The sequence below is a fragment of the Orcinus orca genome, chromosome 6, assembly GCF_937001465.1.
Source record: "Orcinus orca chromosome 6, mOrcOrc1.1, whole genome shotgun sequence".
Classification (NCBI taxonomy): domain Eukaryota; kingdom Metazoa; phylum Chordata; class Mammalia; order Artiodactyla; family Delphinidae; genus Orcinus; species Orcinus orca.
In genome coordinates this window covers 14,385,724-14,407,564 of record NC_064564.1, presented here as the reverse complement: position 1 = coordinate 14,407,564, position 21,841 = coordinate 14,385,724, and the positions used below count along the sequence as shown (strand labels likewise).

General features: G+C 39.2%; 1 protein-coding gene across 6 annotated transcripts in view; it reads right to left on the bottom strand.

The window, feature by feature from the left end:
* The window catches only part of KIF13B (kinesin family member 13B), a 186,561-nt gene that overhangs the window by 94,913 nt on the left and 69,807 nt on the right, over window positions 1-21,841 (bottom strand). For all 6 annotated transcript variants that reach the window (XR_004483705.2, XM_033429842.2, XM_033429845.2 and 3 more), the window contains 7 exons: window positions 21,217-21,397; window positions 16,941-17,028; window positions 13,576-13,710; window positions 11,485-11,597; window positions 10,206-10,317; window positions 3,377-3,589; window positions 1,683-1,793 (listed from right to left, as the gene is read on the bottom strand). Coding sequence is in view for 5 of the 6 variants with exons in the window: in XM_033429842.2 (XP_033285733.2) it covers window positions 1,683-1,793; window positions 3,377-3,589; window positions 10,206-10,317; window positions 11,485-11,597; window positions 13,576-13,710; window positions 16,941-17,028; window positions 21,217-21,397 (953 nt within the window). In the remaining variant the exon portion in view is untranslated. The remainder of the gene's footprint in view (window positions 1-1,682; window positions 1,794-3,376; window positions 3,590-10,205; window positions 10,318-11,484; window positions 11,598-13,575; window positions 13,711-16,940; window positions 17,029-21,216; window positions 21,398-21,841) is intronic.

Below are 21,841 nucleotides of genomic sequence, written 5' to 3'. Positions count from 1 at the left end.
ACCAGTGAGAGAGGAGAAGAAAGCTCAGCAGCACTGAAGCCTGGGGGCTTGGAAAGATAAGGTGTTAAATGAGGTGTTGGATAAAATCAGGCTGTCCTCAAAAGGGGCATATGACCGAGACAGAGGACAGTTAGGTGAGGAAAGATGCTACAGATAAGCTGCATCAGCACTACACTCTCACTTAGACCTACCCTGCTTCGTATCAGAGCAAAGCAACCCAAGTACAATAGCACTTCAAAGTCAATGTTTTATTTTCAGAGTAGCCCAAAAATGCTCACATAAATTAGTTCCAAATTGAATGATAATTAGAATTCTATTAAATAATAATTTAATTTATGAAAAACAGCAAGTGTAATATGTAATGAGAAGTAAAGTTTATATATTGGTGTATTCTCTTCTCTGTAATCTGAGGGATATGCTTTAAAATAACCCAGTGCAGGGATACAGCTAAAACAAGACTGGTCTTATGTTGGTCTTTAATGAAGTTGGGTAATGGGTACGTGTGGATTTATTACACTCATATTTTTATTTACTTTGAAAAGGACTGTAATAAAAATGTTTAAAAATCAACTTAAATCCTAGTCTGCACTAATATAAATCTAACATCCACCTTATGCTACATAGTAATAGTACTGTCCTACAACACCTGATGCATCGATTGATTCTGGACAGCACATTGAAAGATGGAATCTACTGGGTAACAAAAGAAGTAGCAAGTTCTATTTTGTTAATACACAGAACAGTTGAAAACACAAGAAATTTTTAGTTTTAGAAAAGGAGGGGAAGAGGTAGAGGTGACTTTCAATATCTGGGTAATAACAGATCCTATCTTGCAGGGCTATTGGGAGGATTAAATAAAATGCTGTATATTTAGATGTGCTTAGCATAAGACCCAATATGTACATGTACCCAATAAGTATTGGTTATTACTGTTATTATTAGTTACTACATACAAGTGGGACACTTATTCTCTTAGCTTTGGAAGAACAAACTAAGGCCAATGAACAGAAATGGAAGAATAAAAGATTTCAGTTAAATCTACCATCAGAGTTATCCAATCATGAGAAGATTGCTCAGTGTGGTACTGACCTCCACATTATCATGTATATTTCTAAAACAGAGGCTGAATAAGCATCTAAGAGGAAAGTCACAGAGTAAACCCTTTACTAGGCACACAGTTGGACATTTTAGGATTTTTTCCAAATGCTAATGCACCCACTGGAAGATTTCACTACTTTATATTTAATGGTCTAAAAATAAGAGACAGTCACCTCAGATTTAGGTATTTCATATTACTTTTACTGAGTTGTCATATGGAAGCAAGATGCTCACAGCCTAAATATCTACTACTAATAATTTTGAAGTTGGGTAAGTTCCTTATGTTTGCAAAGCACTTAACAGAATTGGGTGTTCAGAGCCAATGGCTAGTTATATCATTTAAAAAATTTTATGACACTAAAAATATATTTCTTACATAATGAACAATTAATTGTAATTATGTCTTTATCCTTCAAATGAACTTTTTAAAGTACAGACTCCTGGATTTAGATCTTATTTAAATCTTAATCTGCTAGATTTGCCATCTTCAAAGCTAAAAATCAAAAAGAAATCAGAAACAGGCTCCGAGTTGCACTGCGCAAACTGCCACGACGTTTCTCTCTCCTTAAGCAGGAAGCACAAACCTGGGCAATCTCCTCGGTTTTCCTTAATTTCTCCTCCCAGGTCACAGTCATTTCCTGGATTAGCTTCTCTGATTCTTCCAGCCGGTCTTTCAGCTCTGGAGATTTCATTGCCTACAAGCAAAATGTTTATTTCATGAAACGTCTGTACAATGCCCTGAAAAAAGAATTCGCTAAATCCAGGAGGACAAGAGGAACAACCTGACTCTTCTTAGCTCTACAGCTCACTGGGGTCCCTGACCTGCCTAAGACACAAGGACTGTCACTGACCCACAGCATCCAGACTGTGTGGGTCCCACAGACTCACCTAGTTATCCAGTGGGTTTGAAAGAAGACTTAACCTTTTCATTTTTCTCTAACCTGTTGTTACTATGAGATCTAATTACATTTAGGGAGATAAAAAGTTCAAGCTACCAAGGGCTTATTTTTTTAAATCTCAATAGGTCTAGACTCATATGTGTGACTCATTCTACTCTTAATTGATGACTTTGGGTATTTCTTCAAGTATATGCAGACTAAATTTGCACATGTTGAAAACTGGACGGTGTTATTGATACCAGGAAGACAGAAACAAACTTTCAAAGAATCTTGATGAACTGTAAAATTATTCCTGTAAAAACAGGATAGGATTCAACAGGCAAAAATACAATCAAGATAATTGTTTTGACCATGTAATTTACTGTTATACTACCAGAAAACAGGTCATGAGAAGAGGGCTATGGCCTCAGGCCCAAGGAAGAATCCCACAGTGCTTGGAAATAATGGGAACAGAAATGCTAATTAAAGTAGGGATCCTGAATCTGACATTTCATCCCACTTTCGATAAAAGGATAAGCATTTGAAAATATTACGTATAGAATGGATAAACAAAAAGGTCCTACTGAATAGCACAGGGAACTATATTCGATATCCTGTAATAAACCATAATGTAAAAGAATATGAAAAAGAATATGTATACAACTGAATCACTGTGCTGCACAGCAGAAATTGACACAACACTGTAAATCAACTATACTTCAATAAAATAAATTTTTAAAATAAATCTTTAAAAATTAATAAAAAAGATTTTTGGTTAGAATTGTGTAGGTTTTAAATTCAGTAATGGAACATAAATATCATACACTATAGAATGTACAAAGGATAGTGAAACAGGGCAGTTTTAAACAGATGGCTACTTCTGCTATATTTCTTCCTATGAACATAATTAACCCATAACATGGAAAAACTAGCTTATTATGGTGTGCAAGACCTCCTTAGGATTTCTGTTTGGACTTCAACCTGTGAACATCTGATACAACACAAATCTGTTTGATTCCTCTTCTAATTAGCCTATGCACATTCACCACCATTTGCTGCACTAGTATTAAGCTGTATCTATTTTTGTTTCAAGCATCTCTCTTTCTCTACCCTATTCTACTGTACCTCTTTTCTCGTCGGCTGCCTATACTGTGGAAAGAAACATTTTCTCAATTCCCCTTATTCTCTCCTCCTATTCAATCCTTTAACACCTGTAAAAACTATCTAAATTTCAACGATGACAATTTATCCATCTTCCTTTATTACTCATCTCAAATTTCTCTTCCTATAGGAAATTCAAAAATTCTACTCATCACTTATGGCCCTGGGGGAAGAAAATTCAAGTTCTAGCTTTACTGGATTTTCCTAGACCCGTAATGCTGCTCGGCTGTGCCTCATACCTCTGCTTTGGTTAGCTGCTCTCGGAGTTTTTCTACTTCTTCTCGGAGGTCCCGGATAATCCGTGCATTGGGATCCTCGTTCACCACAGCGTGGTTCACGATGTTCTTGGCACGATCTGCATACCGCAGGGTTGAAAGGGTTTCGTCATAGTTGTCAGCGGCCGGACTCACAGTAGCTACCATGGCTGTCTTGCTGTTACCCCCAAGACTGTCCTGGAGAAGAAAAGAAAGTGAATACCATTTTAAAGTTGGAAGAAAACATCATATGGGAACGCTGAAGCCCCATATGATGAGATAATGCCCCAAGGTCAAACACAGATTTAAGGACAAAGCCAGGACTTAAGTACAGGTATACTGGCTCCCAGTCCCATGCTCTTTCTTCGCTGGCAAAAGCTACTTTTCTGCAAAAGGGAGCTTTGGTTTTTGAGAAAGAACCGGGAAATACAATGAAGCCCACACTTATTTCAGTTTAATAAAAATTAATTCTAAGTCAATTTGTCCTCTTTTAACAGGCAACATGATACCATAAGTCAGCAGACTGCTCAGAATAAAAAAGGATGCTTTCTTAAGTGCCTACAAAATCTCCCTGAGAAGACTGAACAGTCGTAACAGTATTTGATCAAAGAGTGATTACCTACAATCTACTCCATAACGCCATGTACCTGGAGTCTCTGTGAAGCCTGAATGATAGCTCAGAAAGTGGTGCTGTTATAATGCTATCAAGCACCTTGTAAATTTTTTAAAACATAAGGTACAATTATGGTCTTAGAAAACAAACGATACATTGAAGGTACTTCATCGTATTCCATCTGACAGCACTTCAAAAACTACTGAAACAGGCTTCAACTTCTATACAACCACTTCTAGAGTTCAGATAAGGGTGATGAAAAAAAGACATTCATCTCCATTAGAGAAAACCGCTAAAGGGACTTTAGGATGGGCTTCAACAAATTCAAAAAACGACTTCCCCTTGAGAACATTAAAAAATAACTAGATATAACTCAGGATTACAAAACAGGACTTGGGAAGTCAAGTCTACCCCACGCCGCTTCGCCACACAAAGGCTGCATGAAACCCAGCTGCGCAGGCGGCCTCTGAGACGGCCCCCAGAGATATACGCCTCCTGGAATTCACACCACCATGTCTTCCCCTTCCCTGAGTGTGGGCGGGACTTTCTGATCTGCCTCTAAGGAAGAGAACACAGAACTGATGGCTTGCCACGTCTGAGATTAGATTATAAAAGACCGGCTTCTGTTGTGGGTGTTTTCTCTCACTCAGGGAAACCACTGCCATGAGGTGAGGCAGCCCGAGGAAGAGACCTCAGGAGTGAGTTTGGAAACACATCTTCTGACGCCTGCCCACAAGCACTCAGGTGAGCAGATCCAACCTCAGCAGCCCGGCAAGGACTGCAGCCCCAGATGACGCCTGCACTGCAGCCACGGGAGAGACCCCTCCCAGAACACTCAGGCTGCACCTGGAATCCTGACCCAGAGAAACTCTGAGGTAACAAACAATGGCTGCTCCCAGCTACTGAGTTTTCAGGGTAATCTGTTGCACAGCCATAGATAACTCCCACTACTCTATCTCAGGATGAGAGTTACCCAGAAGACTAGACTCAATGCCCCCTTTCAGTAGTAAAGTATCACTGAATTATAGACTCACAATATTAGAGAGAACACTCAGGCTGGCCACTAATGAGGAATTCATTAGATCACAAGAAAGCCAACTCTATCTTTGGGCTGCATTAACCAATACAAAATTCTTACTTTTGAAGATAGAAATGTTTTCCGTTATCAATATTTCTAAAATTTGCTTGAACCACCCGTGATTTATACACCTTTGTGCAGAGATTATTCAGTCCTCAGCCTTTTGTGAATTAGAGTATTAGTATCCCCATTTTACTGATGAAAAACCAGAGGTTTGTTCTGACAAAGGAGGTTAAATACCTTGCCTACAGATCCAGAACCAGTGAAGTGAAAACATTCCTGCCCAGTTGTATTCTACCTTCCAGTCCAATATGATTTCCACTCCCTCACAGCTACCCACGATAGCACAGTAACAAAATAACACCTGGCAACAGAGAGAGTTCAGACCTGAAGCCTTTCCAAATTGTTCTGTCCTAGTGCCAGAAACAAAATTGTTCCCTAGGTGTTGCTAACAGTCCAATATAATCACAAACAGTACGTCCCCTTATTCATCCATTACTAAAATTTTGGTTTTCCACAGAAAACACAGCTAAGATAATTATATCACTGAAGAAAATAACTCTTCGATGCATGAAAACGGAGGAAATGAAAGTAATCTGGGCTTTAGGAAGCAAAGGCAATTTCTGCAAAGTCTGGATGACTGCTTGCTTCACTCTACTTCCAGACACTGATCTCACATTGCTGGTGCCCAGCTTTGGCAACTTCCAGAAAGATGTCAAGAAGAATCCCATGCACGTTAATGGAATTCAAATGTCATATATCAAGATCACAGGAATTACATCTCAGGCTGGAATTCAGTTCACAAGCAGCACCGTGGTGCACTGCTGCCCTTCCAGAACCACTGCATTCTCTTAGCCCACAGGAAGAGCAAATGCGGTTGGGTAGAAGGGGATTCGTAACAATAACTACCACAGGAGAAAAGCATGCATACTGTGCTTCAATTTGTGCTGAGCAAAGGAAACCTGGCAAACAACAAATACTTGACATTTTTTTTTTAATACTTGACATTTTAAAAGCCCTTGTGCATGAGCAACAATATGCTCATATTCAAAAATGGCCTCATGCCATCAGCAAAAAGGAAACAGCAACAAAAGAACTGGCACTCATTCAAGGAGAAAGTATAATGCTTCTTGTTTACTCTTTAATTGTTTAATTAGGCAAATCAGATGAGCTTTGTTTCAAACGCAGAAACTGCAAATTAAATGGACATGAGAAAGAATTTTGGAAGTCGGAATTTTTTAAAGCTGAAAGAACTCTTTGAAGTCACCTAATCAAATTATTTCATTTTACAGACGAGAAAATGAGACCCAGGAAGATTGACAGGCTTACCAAAGGTCATAATGCTAGTGCAGAGCAGAGCTGAAATTATTCATTCATTCAACTTTTCACGGAGTTTACCATCTAGAGGGCAATGCTGGTGAGCAAATACTATATGCTAAGAACTAAAGTAGAGGTAAATACAATATGGTCTGGGAAAACAGAGAAAAAGCAGAAAGCCCAGTCTTGAAAGGTTAGAAAAGACTCCCAGAGAAAGTGACATTTGACACCTAAAGATGAATAAGCATCACCTAGGTAAAGGGGATGGGAGAGGGAAGTAGGAAGAGGGATTGAAGAGAGGAGGAAGACTGTTCCCAGCAGAGTAAGAGCAAAGTCCTAGAAGTAAAAGTACTCATCACTCAGCTAGAACTCATAATGTCAAGAAGCAAAAGCTGAACACTGACAAGTAGGGAGGGGCCTAGTAAACCGCAAGTCTTTAAATAACTTGGACTTTATCATAAGTGCCCCTGGAGAGTTACCGAAGACATTTAAGTTTAAGAAGAGTATTAATTTAGAAAGACAGCAACCTAACTGTAAAGAACGGAATGAACTAGGAAAGCCCAGGAAAGAAGTTTCAATCACCCAGGCGAGAGAAGAAAGCCTTCATTATTCATTAAGTAACTGGCAGTAAGGATGCAAAAAAGTAGATGAATTCCAAAGATATTCATTATTGGAGCACTCATTACAGGAAGTTACTTGATGTTAAGACCTATATTTAGAAAGTCACAGAGAGAAGAAAACATAATCTTAATATGAAACAGTTCTCCACTGACCACTTACCAAATGAGTAAGCACTCAACCCTGCCTGAGAGAAGAGCAGTCACATCCATCCCCATCCCCCACGTCACACCCCCACCTGCCAAATCACCAAGTGTGAGCAGTTTCTCTGACTCTAAGAGCACTACATAATTATAATGTGAACACAATGCAAAAAAAAAACTTTAAAAAGAAACTGCAAATCTTATAAAGGATGAGCAATTTTATGAGTTGGATGAAAGTCACAGTGGAGAATACTAGCATCATACCAAGTCAAACAAGGATCAGGAAGAATTAGACTAATTGAGAATTAAAGAAGGACATAAAAGACATAAAGGACACTTGAAAGGAGAATGATTTGTATAGCAATGGATTCCAAAAGGTTTTGGGGAAAACTGTTTAAACCCCAGCATAGGTTTTACAAAAATGCCCCTACTTATGATCTTGTACAAAAGTCAAACATCGTAAAGAAGGTCATGTAGTTTTTCAGGAAAAATATGACAAAGATCAAGGAAACTATTCATTTTTTTAGCCTAAGAATTAACACACAGAAGTTACAATCATAGCCTAGTTTTATTAAACAGAAGATAAAGTGAGCTTTTTAAAAAAGTGTTTAGTTTTGTTCTTCAAGTTCAATTATATTCAACAGTTTCTATCACATTTGGTAAAAGTAAGGTGCTTCTCTTTCTAGTGAAAAGAAACCTTTGGTAAGAAGAGCACAGCCTAGGCAACAGAAGATGGGCAGCAAGGTCAGCCCTGGATTCCAATCTTGGTTCTGTCACTTGCAGGTTCTGTGTCCGTTGCCGCATCTGTAAAATGGGAACACCACCATCTGCCTTCCAAGGAATAAATGAGATAATGTATGTGAAGCACTTTGCACAGTACCTGATTCTCCTGACCCAAGCTCTCCTGGCCTCCAGCCTATGGGATGGACACTCAATGATTAACCTAGGCCATTTTAACTACGTCAACTTAACAAAGTATTTCTTATTGTTGGGTTAAATGGACTGAAGCAGCAACACTGGAACGACAGGACAATGAATATTCTTTTAAATCAAGCACATCCAGAAATCATCAGGAATGATCAGGAGATGTTTCTATGGAAAGTGTGAGGAAGAAGTATCGTACTGAGATTTCTTCTGGAAATTAAACAAATGAGACTTCAAGGTTAATTACTGACACTTGAGACAATTATTTCCTTGGTAATTAAACGTTTTATAATATGTATCCCTTTAATTCAAGAGTTATTTACAAGTGGTTTTTTTTTTTTTTTTTTTTTTTGCGGTATGTGGGCCTCTCACCACTGTGGCCTCTCCCGCTGCAGAGCACAGGCCCTGGACGCGCAGGCCCAGCGGCCACGGCTCACGGGCCCAGCCACTCCGCAGCATGCAGGATCCTTCCGGACTGGGGCATGAACCCGTGTCCCCTGCATCGGCAGGCGGACTCCCAACCACTGCGCCACCAGGGAAGCCCTACAAGTGGTTTTTAATCATCAAATTTTGTTTATCTTTTTGTTTTGTTTTGTTTTATTTATTTATTTTTGGCTGTGTTGGGTCTTTGTTGCTGCACGCGGGCTCCTCATTGCGGTGGCTTCTCTTGTTGCAGAGCACGGGCTCTAGGCGAGCGGGCTCAGTAGTTGTGGCTCACAGGCTTTAGAGCGCAGGCTCAGTAGCTGTGGCGCACAGGCTCAGTTGCTCCACGGCATGTGGGATCTTCCCGGACCAGGGCTCGAACCCGTGTTCTCTGCATTGGCAGGCGGATTCTTAACCTCTGCACCACCAGGGAAGTCCCTATCCTTTTGTTTTAAATTTCTACTTTTATTGCATTTTGGCCAAAGGAAGTAATCTACCTGATTTTCTACTGTGGTAAATTTCACTTAATAAAGCATGCTCAAACACTGTGTAGAGTTTTAGAAAGTAAAGTTGAATACTAGCAAAGCCTTTGAGAGGGTGTAGAAACTAAAAGAAAACCCTACTCCCTTTACAAACATGGTTCTCTAAACATGTCAAAAGCTGTGTTCTCTACTTAGCTGCCTGCGTTTAACTCATCTTTATATGCTCAACCACTAGCACAGTGAGTAACAGGTATTCAATAAATTCTTGATCACTGAGAAAATAAGCCATCACACAACTGAACAGGGCTCACAAAATTATTTTTCCATTTTAAAAACATTTTTTAAAAGAGGATTAGGTAAAATATTTTATTCCGGGTTGGCAACTTTATAAGGAGTTAAATTGCAACTAGATTTGATATCCTCTAACTCTCAGTCCAATACCTAATCCACCACACCAGCTCTATCAAGACCAAAGGAAATCTTGAAAGACTAGAAGAAACCTGGAAATAGTCTCTCTCTTCACCAAACTCCGATTACATGCCATTTTCTTCTCTCTCATGGAATCACCCACTTGTGTTATAGTATTCTGTGTACACAACTTCTCTCCCTTACTGGACTGAGTGATTACAGGGCAAGGAGAATCTAGCGTTTCCTTACATCCTCCTCACAGCGCTTCATACAGGCTTTTTCTTCCTCATTTCCATTTCTCTCATTCATGCTGAATCAATTAACCAGTGAATGACTGTGTGCTCTACTCTATCTTTTAACAACAGCTTTAAGCAGCTGAAAGCAAATTAAAATGATCATGAGTAGTCTGGAAGTTAAACAGAAAAAGAAGATCCAAAATGTCCATCAAACAAAAGGAGTCTGTGAGAAGGAAGGAGCAGTCCAGCTGGGTCTGGAACACAGTGGAAACCCCTTTCCTGTGACACGCTCAGCTATCAGATCAGCACTAGGTCCTGTTCTAGTCCCCAAATCTCAGAGGCGACTGTGCGATTCGGTGTGCCGCAAACCCCCCTGCTTCCGGGTCCTGGTGAATCAGAAAGAAACCCATGCTTAATCCATTAAAATTAGGACTATCATGTAAGAGTCTAATGATTATAAATTTGAACACTGATGTAGGAAATTATAATTGGGAGAAATCAATAGTCTACTCTTTATTCCTCCTTTTCACCAACCACCAAGAGCATCCCAGAAAGGGGGGAAAAAAACTTACTTTGAGCAGCCAAGTGAGAACTGAGTCACGATATGGAACAAATTTATTCTTGTTTTTGCCAGCACCCTGATCTGCTAGGGCTGAGATAACCAGACCGAGGGTTGTGAGGGACCTGCATGGTGCAACAAACCGTAATAATCGTAAAAACCTGAGTGTATCAAATGTCACATTTTAGCACAAAGACTGAACATCAAGATGCCTTTGTACCAGCACGAGAACAGCACTGTTGTCAGCATTTTGCTGCTCAGGTTAAGAACACATAAACTCTAAATGCTGATATCCCTCTAATACTACTGTAAGCTATAAAATTGCTTAGTTCAATTTTTTTTTTTCATTTTTGTAAAGAAAAAAATGTAAGCTGTAAACCATTAGGTCAAGATAATGACACAAATACCACATATCTTTAAGAAAGGATGCCACAAACACAATACGATTAACTAAAACATAGTACAAGGCAAGAACATTCACATATATATAAATAAATAATAGCGTAGCATCTGGATGATGGTATTCTATGATCTCCAGCTGGTTACTGATGACTGTCTCACTAAGTGTCCTTCTGGGAGCCACAAGGATGGAAAAGATTCCTGCCCCCAAGGGGCTAACAACATAGCTTAAGGTAAGAAAATGTATAACCATATGAAGGACTTGGTGCACAAAATATTACTTTGTAAAGTAAAACCTTGGTATAAATAAGCACCACAGCTGTCATAAAAAGCAAAGCCCGTTGTAGCCAGTACACGTTATTGTTTGTTCAGACAGTGACACCCACGCCAAGATCCACAGCTGGACTCTGATACTCCGATTATCTTCGTTTGTTTCTATAGCTTAGACCAGTGGCTCTCAACTGGAGGGTGACTATGTCCCCACAGGGGGCAGCTGGCCGTATCTGGAGATAATCTATGTTGTCACAACTCGGGCTGGGGAGAGAGATGGCAAGTACTGCCGCCACCTAGTGGGTAGAGGTCAGGGATGCCACTAAACATCCTAAGAGGCATAGGACCACTCCCTGGGACAAAGAACTCCCTGGCGCCGAACCGCAATAGGGCTGCCCTTGGGAAACCTTGGACTTGACTGAGGTTGTGCTCCTCAGCCCCAGAAGGCCTCTCAAAAAAACATAAAACAGGCTCGGGTCCTTAAAAAAGGTCTCTGAAAAAAAATTCTACACTATTTATAGCCTCAGTCATTCCGGAATCCTATTCTTTCAGTAACTACAGAAGTTCCCCCTTTTGGCTACTAAGTCACTGAAGCAACAGAGGCAGGCTTCTGGACAACTTACTTGTTGATGTTGCTGCCCTCCTTCAGCCTGTCACCTGCCGCTCCCGTTTTCGTCGCTCGCTCGCTGCCGGCTAAATCAACCAAGCTCAGCTTGCCCACTTTCTCTCCAGATGTCTAGGAAGCAAATCGACAAATACTAACAAACAGTTACAGAATACAGAAAGTGATACATCTCTACCGAATGAGTTTATTATCTAAATCCTTTATTAAAGCGTATCTGTTGTTATTTTAAAGTTAATTTGTGCTGCTACATAACAGTGTAAGAAAACTACACAATCTAGTAGTAGATACACACAAAATTATACACAACTACGAATCCAGACAGAAAACTATCTCAAAACAAAACAGTGCCCCCCAATATGGTACATTTTGAAGGGAACCCAACAAAATCTTCTTAGAGAAGTATACAAAAGCACTATTCATAAGGTATAAATTTTAATATGTGAAACCACGCTTAAAATTTCATATATATTTACCAATAATCCTGAGAGAAAATATTTGAATTTCTTATGATACAAAAAAATCTGACTTTTATACATCAGAAGGATCCCTCAAAGACCCAATGCTTTCTAAAATTTTTCACATTATTCATATAATAATTCCCTTGTTTCATAATTTCAGGCATTAAATTTACATATTTTTCTAGTTATTATACATACTGACATTTTCCTTTATCAAAAATGTTCAAAACAGATAGTTCAAAACAGATAGTTCAAAAACAGATAGTTTATACTTCTGCAGCAATGTAAGAAATGTGGGAAAGCAATGCCAAAATCTATAGACTGGATCACTTTTTAAAACTTTCCTTTAAAGTATACATTTATACTTATTTCCATAAATAAACATGTTGCTAACAAAAGGGTATTAAGCTTCCCAAATCAAAAGTACTTTTGGTTTAAAAAAAAAAAAAGTCAGTATGTTTTTTGTTTTATGCTGAAAAGGAAATAGAAAACAAAGAACTTTTTGTCGTTGCACTAATCTTGTTGTGATGGTAAAAGAAGAAAAATATGCTCTCAGCAAATGAAAATCTTGCCAAAATACAGCACTTTGCCAGGGTGATCATTTTAGCTTCTGGTATTTGAAATTGATTCGCTGGAGGGTAGTAATAAAATATGCAAAAGTTCACATAAAAAGTAAGAGGGAAAACACAAATGTATGAGCCAACACAGAAGTTTTCAGTGTGATAGAAGCATACACATCTCTGGCTCTGTTACTTTTCATAAGCTTCAAGTCCAAATGCTCAAAAAATTATTCCACAAATCTAGAATCTTATAGTACAAGTTCTCCAGTATAACTTACTCCTTCTAACACTTTGCTGTTTAGCAGAAGGTAACACTTCAAAAGAAACTCCACTAAATCAGCTAGAGTATTATTAGCTTATACAGTTTGCCATCAGAGTTGAAAGCTCAAAAAATGCTATGGCAGAGACTATGGGCCATCAGCTTGTATAACTTCTGTTCCAACTTCCTTTATTTGGAGAGGGTGGAGAGCTAAAACCTACATTTCTCAGACTCCCTTGCAGCCAAGGCTCAGGATGTGACTTAGGTTCTGTCAATCACATATTCTTGCTTAAGATTTAGAAGGCAGAAACAAAGTAGAGGTCATCCCCCTCACCCATTTTGGCTTATTTTCTGCTGGCAAGCAGGAGTGTGGATATATGAGTTTTCCTAAAAAGGCATCCCAGCTCACATTCTCCAACTACCAGGGCTCTAAGAAGGTGGCCTCACTGACTCTTGTATCTTGGATCACAGCTCTGGGGTGTGCCTGGAACTCACAGGTCTGAGGGTGGCCTCAGGGGTAGTACCATCCTCACTGGATGAGATCTGTGCCCTTCTGGAGGTTATTCCTAGAGATTTAGTCTAGAAATCACTCCTCAGAAGGTGTACCAACAACTTTGTAATCATCCAATTCCCTCTATTAAATCCCCTTCTGTTTACCTAGAGTGGCTTCTGTTTCTTGTCCTGAGTCCTAATTGATACACATGCCTGGCTAGGACTTTAAGTCATCTAACACCTGAAGGGAATAAGATAAACCACGATCCACTTTAGAAATTAAAAAAAAAAAAAAAAAGGTCATGTATCTGAACACCTACCCCGGACTTCACATCATATAAAGTGTGTGTGAGGGTGATTTTGAAGACTGCATGTGATCGGCTGCTCTCCTCATTCATGTTGGTTGCAGCAACTGTACGAGATTTGTTACCTTCCGACATCAAAGATTCAATATCCTAAGTGGAAACAAGTCATAGACACACATTTCATTATCTAATAAACATTAAAACTCTGCTATACTACGAAATGCATTCCAAGTTTCACTACTTAGTCAACCACATTTGGAGCTTACATTCTGTTTCTCGATGAACATTATGCCCCACAGAGTACAATAGCCAGCACTATCTCTGAAAACTCAAATAAAACACATTATTTACTGTAGGTGCAGAATAAAGCAGCAGCTCTGACCAAGAATTAGAAAAGTTTAGAAGCTACATGTTGAAGTCCCACAAGATGGACAAACATGCCATGCCAATCCTCATCTCATCTAGAAATCTGAAAAACTTTAGCTTATTTAATTATAGTAATAGAAGTTAATTGGTAAATCAAATTAGATTGTATAAATAAACAGCAAACAAAAATAATTTGTAACCCCTTCACACAGGCAAAGCATTACATCACCGCATTGGTGTATATCTTACCAGACCTGTTTTTAAAAATGAGGACATCAAGAGACTAATTTTCTGCACAGATTCACTACTTCATTGCCATTGTAACTAAAACAGAGACAGCATAATACACTCGAAAGATCATGGGATCTTTGGGGTTTTTTTTTTTAATGTTATAAGCTCTAAAACAGTTACTTAAGCAGTCTGAAATCTAGTTTCATAAATAACAATACAGCTATGACATCATCTACCTTACAAGGATTTTAATGAGGAACAAGAAACATACTGTACTTGTGAGAGAGTGTACTAGTTGCCTTCCTTTATCCAGCCTCCTCTTGTTTCCAGTAAAGGAACCCCATCTTTAGCTGAGCACACTGCAGCGGAACTAAGAGACTGCACTTCCCAGATGCCCTTGCAACTCAGCCTGGTGATATGACTAACTTTTAGCGGATGAGACAAAAAGTCACCTGGGAATTCACCTTAAAGGGAATAGGCACACTATCACATGCTGGTTCTGAGCCATCCTGAACTATGAGAACAAGGGCATTACTAAAGACCTGGCTCTATGTGGAAAGCTGGAAGGAATCTAGATCCTAACAGCAGCTTTGGAGTCGCCATACCAGCCCTCTCACCATTCATTCATTTGTTCACTCTAATAAATACACAAAGCACCTACTACAAGCCAGGTACATTTTAAGATACTGAGGATACATAGGGACAAAACAGATAATAATTCATATTCCAAAGCACTTAAGTCCTGTTATATTATTTTCAGTTATATGCAGCCAAACATAATCCTAACTGACATATATATATGAAAAACTTTGAAAATAATAAGATTCTATTTTCCTATATAAATGAAAAAGAATAACATTTAAGGACAAATTCAACATGATACATAACAAGCCTCAAAGTAAAAATACTGCAAAAAGAGGTAGAAGTTGGCACCAGAATGGAAAAACAACAAAATGTAAAATTTACAATTTTCTAGATGTTCCAAATCCATTTTAGATCCATTAAATCTTACAATCCTGACACTTAATGAAAAAGCTTTATTCTATTTAGCCTACATTTTTTAAAACTAAATGTTTCCGGTTTTTTGTTTGTTCTTTTAATTAATTAATTTATTTATTTATGGCTGCATTGAGTCTTCATTGCTGTGTGCGGGCTTTCTCTAGTTGCGGTGAGCGGGGGCTACTCTTCGTTGAGGTGCACGGGTTTCTCACTGGGGTGTCTTCTCTTGTTGCGGAGCTTGGGCTCTAGTAGTTGTGGCGTGCGGGCTCAGTAGTTGCGGCATGCCGGCTCAGTAGTTGCGGCATGCAGGCTCAGTAGTTGTGGCTCGCCGGCTCTAGAGCGCGGGCTCAGTAGTTGTGGTGTATGGGCTTAGTTGCTCTGCGGCATGTGGGATCCTCCCAGATCAGGGCTTGAACCCGTGTCCCCTGCATTGGCAGGCAGATTCTTAACCACTGAGCCACCACGGAAGTCCCTAGCCTACATTTATTCATTGGTCTCTAATCATCTAGACATTCATTGATTTTTAATCTGCTGTCTCCTACATAAAGCTCTTTATTGAATCTTTTAATTTTTTGAATAAAATGTCTTTTTATACTTTCCAATCTCTCTGAGCTCTCAAAAAAATCTTGATCTCTCTTCACTGTTGCAGAAATAAGCTCTCAAATATCATTATTAAAACAACAATACCTAACATTTATATGATACTGTAGAGTTTTCTAAGACTTTTCACATGCACTATCTCATTTGATCTCCTCCAGGAAGCTTTCCTGGATACCACCCTCCCTGGACACCTACATATCCACTGAAGGCAGGTATTCCTCCTCCAAACTACCATGAACCCTGAACAATGCATCTCTCACTGCACTTAAAATCATGTTGTTTTATAATACCTTTATAACATCTGCAAGCATCTTGAGGGAATGGACCACCTCATTCATTTTTTTTTATTTCTTCAGCACTTAGCACAATGCCTGGCATATAACAGGTATTCAATAAATGTTTACTAAATGAAGTAAATAGTGTTTACTAAATGAAGTATCATTGACCAAATGATAGAATGTGATTGATGAACAAAGGAACTAATGAATCTACCTCAAAAGATAGTCAAGACAATAAAACTAATTTCCATTCTAAAAATTAGGACAAAGAGGCTTGGTGAGATAGAGGAAACAATCCAGAGTCATATAGGAGTCATATGAGAAGACTGTCACCATCAACAGTCTCTGACTCTTAATTCAATGGATATTACATCACAGCTCACCCTACCCCCATTTTCCCAACGAGGAAAGCCTAACGGATTCACACAAAGCATAACTGTGAAGTTTGAAAATGAAGAGAACTAGTAACTAAAGGTAAAAGAGTGATTCTCTCAAATTAGAAACAGGCTTTGAATTCCAACTACTCAACTCATATTTTATTTCATTAAATCAACAAAATCATAAGCAACATCATTATTTTATGTACTACTACAGAAGAAAAAATACTGCCATTTATCATTTTAAGATACAATCGTAAGGAATATCACAATTTTAGAGCTCATAAAAATGGAAAAAATGTGTCTCACAATAGATGAATAGGTATGCCTTGCAAATATGTATACCTTCTCTCAAAATTAAACTGACCCAAAGCTTTTTAATAAAGGTTTTTGTAACTTTTTTACAAACTTTTTTGTGACTTATTAAGTGATGCTACCATAATTTTTTTTTCAGCAAAAGATCACAAATTCAACAACAAAAAAACTTGCTACAGTGAATTTTAGTAGTTCACATAAAGGATGTTGTTACCTTGTAGCCTGTGACAGCCAGTTTAGAAAGTCCATCCACATAGGGTCCCAACACACTGTGCTCTCTGACTTTTAACGTTTGACGGCTTCTGTTCAGTAAAAACAAAAGAATCAATTTTTAAACAATTAACCTGTTTAAAAGGACTCGGCCATGCGCAATAAAAATACATACTGAATTCAACAAAGATCCCACAAACAGACTTGATCCCAGAAGAATTTAAACCAAAACTTAAGATCTTGACTAGTAAGAAAAACTTCGTAATGTGGTAAAATCTCACATCACTCAAAAGGGTACACTGTGGGATGTCTACTACCACAAAGAATGCAGAGTCAAATAAATACAAACAATCTACTTGTCAGATCACAGAATGTGGCACAAAGAGCAGAAACTCAATAAATGTTAACTGTGCAAAAGAAAGAAAACTACAGACAAAACTCAGTCATGAATAAAGACAAACAAATATAAACGGACAAAAATAAAGACAACAGGCTGAGTCTAACAGTGATTTAAAAACATAAAGTTGGACTGTCCCAGGGCTGCTAGGTTGTTTTAACACTGAACAAAGATCCATGCTCTTTACCACAATGATAGACTAAAGAGGAAAAAAATATACATGATCATTTCAATAAATGATTTCAATAAACTGAAAAATGATTCAATAAAATTAAATACTCATTCATGGTTAAAAAAATAAACCTCTTACAAACAAGGAACTAATAAAACCAGTAGAGGGCACCTGTCAGAAACCTAGAGCATACAGCATACTTAATGATATCAACCAAAAAATATAAAGAATATTTGATGACTGATTCTATGTCAAAAAAGCTCTTCAAAAAATCTAAACATTACAATTCTTTTTTTTGGTTGCACCGTGCAGCTTACAGGATCTTAGTTCCCTGCCCAGGGATTGAACCCGGACCACAGCAGTGAAAGTGCCATGTCCTAACCACTGGACCACCAGGGAATTCCCTAAACATTACAATTTTTAAAAAGAATATTTATTGATGGTAAGATTACAAGTGATTCTTGTTTTATGTAACTTATTATTTTCTAATGATTTGGAATCTTACAGTACCCTAGGATCAACCACCAAAACTTTACTTACTACTATAAAACTGTATATAAAATACATATAGAGGGCTTCCCTGGTGGTGCAGTGGTTGAGAATCTGCCTGCTAATGCAGGGGACATGGGTTCGAGCCCTGGTCTGGGAAGATCCCACATGCCGCGGAGCAACTAGGCCCGTGAGCCACAACTACTGAGCCTGTGCGTCTGGAGCCTGTGCTCCGCGACAAGAGAGGCCGTGATAGTGAGAGGCCCGCGCACCGCGATGAAGAGTGGCCCCCGCTTGCCACAACTAGAGAAAGCCCTCGCACAGAAACGAAGAACCAACACAGCAAAAATAAATTAATTAATTAATAAACTCCTACCCCCAACCTCTAAAAATAATAATAATAATACATATAGAATATCTGACTTAGAATATATCCAAAGATCAGAACTATTACAACTTTTTTCCTTTCATATTTCTCTTTTTCTTAAAGATAGTGTATACTGCATTATCTCTTGAGTAAAACAATTCTATTACTACACAAAGTAGGCAGTGAATTAATAAAATCAGCACTTGAATAAAATAACTAGGTTCTCTCAAATAATCTTTCGCTGAAAAGGAATCACCTTCAGAGTTTTTAATCCATTCACTTTGGCTCTTCAGAAACACTACAAAAATCCTCGAGAAACTTTCATGGAGACAACAACAGCTAACACTTATTGAGCACTTACTATGTGCCAGTAAATGTTCTAAGACCTCAGGTCTATCAACCCAGTCTATCTTCACAGCAGCCCTCTGAGATATTATGTAACGTTATAATCCCTTCTGTACAAATGAGGCCTAGAAAGCATAAGGAACTTGCCTTGCCCAATAGGTAACAAGTAGAGGACCTAGATCCAGAGCCAGGTGATTCCAAAGCCCATGCTGTCAATTACTAAACTGTACACAAGACAAACATATAAGATATTACTAAAGACTATTAGCAAATCGTAGATAGTAAAGTTCAAGCTATTCACATAAGCACTGTGGAATATAAAACATGAAAATGAAGTCAGCTAAGAATTTCTGGAAAGAGTAGGAATTTCTGGGATCTCAAAGAAAGTGATGCTTTTCACAGAAATGAAGGTGCAAGAAAAAGGATTCAAGGCAGAGCCAGAAAAAGTAGAGGGGCACAATTTTTAGCAAGATGTGGCTACCTAGGCCACAACCTTCCTCCCTCTGGACTTCCTTTGGTTCCCTGTTTCAACATCTGTGCATACTGCCCTTTAGCCCCATTGGACAGCTGAGTCACTTTCCAAACCTCTGATTTCTCCACACCTCCATGCTCTGGCACAGGCTGTCCCCATGCCTGAATCGTTCCCACCCTGCTTCTCAGTGGACAAACTCCTACTCAGTACAAATTTATCAAGCACTCTCTGTAGAATCTTCCCTTCTGCTCCGGGCAAAGGCAGTCACTCCCTCTTTGATCTCACCTATTTTGTGCAAGCCTCCTTCACGATTTAAAAGCATTATTGCATTGATTCATAACTATTTGTTTCCAAAACTCCCATTCTGTCCACACTGAGCTCTTCATCTATGACTGCAAAGTGCCTGGCATACAGTGATCACTCGATAAATGTTAAGTAAAGTTCTGTATAAAAACACTAAGTGCCGGGGGCTTCCCCAGTGGTGCAGTGGTTAAGAATCCGCCTGCCAATGCAGGGGATGTGGGTTTGATCCCTGGTCCGGGAAGATCCCACATGCCGCGGAGCAACTAAGCCTGTGTGCCACAACTACTGAGCCTGTGCTCTAGAGCCCATGAGCCACAACTACTGAGCCCATGCACCTAGAACCCGCGCTCCCCAACAGGAGAAGCCACCATAATGAGAGGCCCGCGCGCTGCAATGAAGAGTAGCCCCCGCTCGCCACAACTAGAGAAAGCCTGCACACAGAAACAAAGACCCAACACAGCCAAAAATAAAACAAACAAACAAACAAACACTAAGTGCCGGGAATTCCCTGGCAGTCCAGGGGCCCGGGTTAGATCCCCGGTCAGGGAACTAAGACCCCACAAGCTGCGCGGCACAGCCAAAAAAAAAGGGAAGAAATACTAAGTGCCAATTCAGCCTCATATGAAAGGCCTGCAGATCATTATCTTTGCTAAAGAAAACAGATGCCAGTGAGGAGCTGACAGGTTTAGTTTTCTCTTGATTGAGGGCCGCTGTGACCCACTGCTTCTGAGACCAGCTTTCCTTGATCGTCCTCTTCACCCCAAAATAACTAGACGCACCCTCACCGTCCTCCGCGCTTTCTATAAGCTTCAGCTCACGTGGCTCTTTGACCTTCCAAATACTGCTCTTACCAGCAATAAGCCACAGGCTGTGGTTTTTATGTTTTTCTCTCCATTGTTGCACTTCCTTAAAATCTGAACTCAGAGAACTCTGTGCAATGTACAAATTTCCTCAGATACCTCTTATCTTCCTCATTAGCCTCAGTTATGACTGCAGACTGAGGCAGCATTCTTGAAGGCTTTCTAATACTTTTAAGCCACTTCTCTTTCAAAGCCTACGCCATAAAATTGGACACTTTTTCCCCTTGAGAATCATGAAAATGAACTATCTTGAAGTCCAGGTTTCACTATTTCTGATTATGTCATAGCCTGCAAACAGATGAATTCCATTCGAAATTTCTTGGTTTAAAACAAACAAAAAACACTCTACTTGATTAAGGATACCAGTTATACTGATATTCAGTAACTTAACTATCAATACGTATTTTTTGTTTGTGCTTTTGGATATATCTGAGAAAGACGGTATAACCCAAATACATGCTGCTCAACCATGCTTCCCTGCCCCATCTCAGCCCTAATTCAAAAGCCCAGAACTGGCTACAGGAAACCTCTTAATATAACTAAAAACTAGAAAAATAACTCTTTACTCAAGTTCAGTATAAAACATGTCACTTGGGGCTTCCCTGGTGGTGCAGTGGTTGGGAGTCCGCCTGCCGATGCAGGGAACACGGGTTCGTGCCCCGGTCTGGGAAGATCCCACATGTCGCGGAGCAGCTGGGCCTGTGAGCCATGGCTGCTGAGCCTGCGCGTCCGGAACCTGTGCTCCGCAATGGGAGAGGCCACAACAGTGAGAGGTCCGCGTACCGCAAAAAAAAAAAAAAAATTTCACTTAAGCCAATTTATTAAGTCTGTTTTAGTCCATGATACCACAACATTAAAGTCTCAAAGTCATTTACCCTTTGGGATCAAGAAGGTCTCTAACTTTTTCATTGTAAATTTCCATATAGGACACTTCTACTTTAAAACTCTGCTCTTCGTTTTCCTCTTTCTGGGTTCGTTCAAAGAGTCCACTGCAAAGTCTTGGGATTAATCCAGGTTGGTCAGCTGTGCCCATCATGGTGTAAGATTTTCCAGATCCTAAAAAATGGAAATCATAGTTATTACTGTCTCCTTGAGAAGTTTAAATACACAGCCCTCTTTCCATTGCTCATAATAAAATCCTAGCACTTAGCAAAATGTCCCAAATAAGGAATACACCCAAATATAATGATGACACTAGTAAGTAGAGAAGCTTTCCAATTATACATGTAGAAGTACACATCCTTTAGGAAGAAAATAAAAACCTTCTTTAACTCTCATCATACGTAAAAAAAAGAAAAAAAAGACCTAAAATGACTGAAAAATTGTGAGGTAGGAATAGTTTCCTAAAATTGAACTGGAAAGATCCATATGATGAATACTACGTGCCTGCTTCCAACCACTAATCATAGCATAAAAAATGTACGTTATCCCTACAGGCCCCAGAGCAAATTAACTTACTACCACTACCCTTTGGCAACAGTGTAGAAATCAGAGTCATCT